Source organism: Gopherus evgoodei, unplaced genomic scaffold (genome assembly GCF_007399415.2).
Source record: "Gopherus evgoodei ecotype Sinaloan lineage unplaced genomic scaffold, rGopEvg1_v1.p scaffold_268_arrow_ctg1, whole genome shotgun sequence".
Classification (NCBI taxonomy): Eukaryota; Metazoa; Chordata; order Testudines; family Testudinidae; genus Gopherus; species Gopherus evgoodei.
The window spans coordinates 31,290-35,946 of record NW_022059931.1 but is presented as its reverse complement, the minus strand read 5'-3'; the positions used below and the strand labels follow the sequence as shown (position 1 = coordinate 35,946).

Below are 4,657 nucleotides of genomic sequence, written 5' to 3'. Positions count from 1 at the left end.
TCATCATATGTTCTATTAATTTAGATGGAGTACCTGGCCTCAAAGGTGTTAACATAACCAAGTCACTGTCCAGCATTAAACAGTGTTAAACAAGCTTCAAAATTTGGTATACATGGAGCTCAGCCTACTTGTTACCATGGCAAACACACCATTAAACATCCTTTTTAGCTTTTATTAAAGACACAGAACAGAAGAGGAAACAATTAAAACCTTTGAAAAGGAAAGTGTTAAGTAAGACTTTCATTTTAAAATCATCCGTTATTCCCCCCCGCTTTAGCAGAAGCAAGTTTTCTTAAGGAAAAAAAAATCTTGTTTGTCAGACTTTTAGATGGCATTAAAGATGGTAATGACTGTTCTTTCGGGGGAAGGAGAAGAAGTTAGTAGAGCAGGGCGGCAGCTATCGTTGCTGTTCTTGTTTAAGTCTGATCCCATTTCCTAGAAGACAAAAGAAGAGAAACACACACACACACACACAACAGGAGAGAAAGGAACAGCAAAGATAGAAAATGCAGCTTCAGTCTCTGGGGTTGACTCTCATTTGCAACCTCACGGCTGCAGAAACACAGGCACCGCCCACAGTCTTATTAGCCATTTGAGACCTGGCAACCTTGTACCAGCATCCAGCTGTTTAGGGCATTACTTTCAGTGGCCTCTTTCTGGTCACAGGGTCACAGCAGTGCTGCTAAGTATACAGTCTTGTCCTGCTAAGCCATTAGACAGAAGGGAAAAGGGGAGGGGCAGGAAAGAGAAGAAATAAAGTGGTGAAGGAAAAGGAGGCAGGGTGAAGGGGAGGAAGAGAGAGTAAGAGAAAGTCTCACATTTCAGGTGATATTTGAGATTTAGCTGAAGGCAGTGGTGGTGTCATCTTCCTCCCCCTCTCTGGACCAGTCTGGTCAGGAGAGCTCTCAGGATTAGGATGAAGACATTCTGGGGCCTCAGGAAATGGTTGGGGTGTCAGCCATGACGGTAACTCTCACTCCAGTAGCCAACTTTTCTACAAAAAGTCTCTTTCTTTAAGAACCCTTAAAGGGACTGCTGGGTGCAATAGCCCCATCCCCTGGTTACTTTGCTCACCAATTAGGATTAGTTTGATATGCTGATTTTGGTTCACCGATTTTTCGGTCTCACACTTTTTTATGAGACATGATGTTTGTAAGTTCTATCAGGAGACCTTTTCCTCTGGACTAATTCAGTCTCTCTTTCTCCCTCCCTTTAGTGATTTTTTTCCACCACCATTTGCTATTATAGGCTACTGTGACATTTTATGAACTGTCACATAGTTTTCACACTTGAGCTCACAACAAGGGTACATTTGTAGGCTGAATTACTACAACAATCTGCAGTCCATCTGTGAGGTTCTTTCCCCCAAATTACAGAAGGTTGTTACCATCAGTCATCTGTTAAACACCAACAAAATACTAGTAGGTGTGCTTAAAATGAAATTAAAGAGTTTCTATGACCCAGAGAGCCTTAAATATAATAGACTGAGACACTGGAGAAACGACATTTTTATTATCTATAATAGATATATAATCTGGCCTAGGTCAAACTAGGGGATCACAGTGGTCCCTTCTGGCCTTTTAAGTTATGAAATCACTTCCTTGTTATGATTGGCAGTATACAAATATTAGAGATACAGAAATTTCCATCACACAGGAAGCTCCATATTTTGACATTTCATTTAATCCCAACAGGGGCCAAAAAGATGAAATCTCTTGTGGAATGTCTAACCAGATGCAGAAATGTCTAAACATTTCATTTTAAAATTTGACTGTAACAAAACATTTCCTCTTGAAATGTCCATTTCAATGAAATCTTTCATGTTGAATGAATATTTTTATTTACAATGAGCTTGAAATGAGTCAATTTAAATGAAAATATCAAATCAAAATGCATGTTCTCATTTCAATTGGACATTTTGAAACAAAAAACTTTCATTTCATTTTGAGATGTCAAATTGAAATGGAATCTTCCCCCTTGCAACAAATAAATAAATAAATATTTTTCTTCCAAATTCACATTCAAACAACATTTTCAGATTTTGTTTTCCAAACATGGGAAAAACTAGACAGTGAAAGGGGAGATATAGGCACCTAAGAATGAGATTTTAAAATATGATGGAGGGTTCCTTAGCCAATGGGAAAGGCCAAGCAGAGGGTTGTATTCCAAATCCCGCAACTGACACAGTAGTTCAGTTCCTATCTCCTCGATGGGAGCACACCTCCTTCGCCTTGGGATTCTCAGCGAAGTCTCTAACCCCACCTAAGGTGGCAAGAAACCATGGTGAGAGAGGGGAGAGAAGAAGGAGGAATTAGGTGGAGAAAACACCTCAGCTTTTATCCTAGCAGTTAGGGATGTAGCAGACCTTCTTCAAGTGCTTGGTAAAGAGAAAGGTTTTAAAAAGGGTTCTGTTTCCTCCCATGTGGGTGTCCTAACCACTGCGGTATGGGATACCTGATCTACGTCTCAATCTCTCCTAACAGAGCATTAATTCCTTTGTGCATCTTGGCCCAGCTAGGGATCACACTCATTATTAATTATTGTTGGAGACAGAGATAAAATACTACAGATGTTAAATAGCGTTTTCAACAAAATACTCTGGAAAAACTACAGAATGCAACAGACAAAGATGTTCTTTTCATAGAACTGACCAGATCCTCAAGTGATATAAATTGGCCATAGCTCCATTGAAGACAGTGGGTCAGACTGAAAGAGATATTGGCCCAAGGAGAGAAAGAGAGCACATGAATGGCTCTAGATCCTGGTGCTTCTATCACTCACTCTAGATGGAGACCCAGGATCTCATTCCCTTGGCTCCAGTATCTCTTCTACCCAATGGGGATATGGCCTGCTGAGTTTAATGGAGCCGCACTGATTTAGACCAGCTGAGGCTTTGGACCAAAGTGTCAGATGCCAGTGCCAGATGCCAAACACAAGTTTTCCACAGTTCTATGCTCTTTGTTTTGTTCGTTTGTTTGTTTTTAAATAAGATCGATATTATTTGAAAAATTTGAATTTCCCCAACATTTTCCCTACAGGTGTTTTCACATCCTTGTTTTTCAGGCTGTAGATGATGAGGTTTAACATGGGAGTCAAGATGCTATACTGGATGGAGAACATTTCATCCAGAACCACAAAGGAGATTGAGCTGGGTTTTGTGTATTGGAAAAAAGCTGTCAAGTACAACAAACCAACCACAATAAGGTGGGAGCTGCAGGTGGAGAAGGCTTTATGCCTGCCCTCCGCAGAGCGTATCCTCAGGATGGTGGAGATGATATGAATGTAGGAGATCAGGGTGAAGAGAAAGGAGCTTGATCCAAGTATGACAACAGGAGTAAAAAGCATCACTTGATTGGTGAGGGTCTCAGTGCAGGACAGATGTAATAGACTAGGGAGCTCATAACTGAAATGGTTGATTTGATTGGACCCACAGAAATGCGGCTTGAGGGCAAAAACAGTGTTAAGCAGGGCATCTATGAAGCCTATTGCCCATGCCCCACTCACCAGCTGAAAACAGATCCCTTTGCTTATTCTCTCCATGTAACACAATGGGTCACAGATGGCAGCGTAGCGGTCATAAGCCATGGCTGAGAGAATATAACCTTCTGTAACAGCTAGCAGGAAAATGAAGAATATCTGTGTAATGCAGCTATTGACAGAAATGGTTTTGTGCTCTGCTAAGAAATGCACCAAAATCTTAGGGACAATGGATGAGGAATAGCAGATATCAACAGGGATAAATGAGACAGGAGAAGTACATTGGGGTGTGAAGGTGAGGATCAGCCCTTATCATCAGCATGATCATCATATTTGCCAAAAGCGTGATTAGGTAGACAACTAAAAACAACAAGAAGAGGAAAATCTGCATTTGTCGGTCATTGGAAAGTCCCAGGATAATAAATTCAGTCACTTCGGTTTGATTTCCCATGGATCCTTACTCAGGAATACAGACTTGTCAGACTGGAAAAAATAAAATGAACACACAAGTAAATTGAAATGGCCTGTGGAGATCATCTGATCAGTAGGATGAATGTAAAGAGGCCTACTACATCCTATAAAATTTCTGTTTAAAATAGATAAAAATGGGCTAGATGCAGAAAAGGACTTTGGTGCCAATCTACCACTTTAGTCCCCTAAATCTCAGGATCAGGCCCCACTGGTACTCACAGAAACTCCGCTCAATTCTAAAAATATTGTACAGAAACTACAGAATATAGTGTCTGTAGTATCTTATTGGATTGAACCCTATTAAAATCTCTAGAATTCCAGAAGAAGAGGAAGAAATCTGTGAGGCAAAAATTCTTGGTTTTCTACCAACAGAGTATATAGCCTGTCAACCCAAACCAGTATGGAAAATATGGCATTCATAATAATTATCAATTACTTCTAAAGTGGGCCTCAGAAGACCATATGTGGATGACAGCGTCCTCCCCAGCAGAGTGTTTTGTGTGGAGGTGGGCAACCTCATGAATCATGCAATTGTCCAAACAATCAGAGGTCATTTGTGACAACAAAGTGAAAAGGATTTGTCTTATAAACCAAGAAGTGATCTGCGGTTGTTTTTTGACAAAACCAGAAGAGAGAGCCTGGAGCAAACAAATGCTCCAACACTAGAAGGAGAGAAACGACAACACTGAGAAAGAAATGACTGAACTTA

The 4,657-nt window shown here is 40.5% G+C and overlaps 1 protein-coding gene across 1 annotated transcript; it reads right to left on the bottom strand.

Annotated features, from left to right (window-relative positions):
- Window positions 1-2,997: 2,997 nt before the first annotated feature.
- Window positions 2,998-3,928, bottom strand: LOC115640266 (olfactory receptor 1030-like). Its single transcript, XM_030543045.1, is given in 2 exon segments — window positions 2,998-3,751; window positions 3,753-3,928. Coding segments are annotated over 2 exon segments (930 nt in total).
- Between the last annotated feature and the right edge of the window lie 729 nt (window positions 3,929-4,657).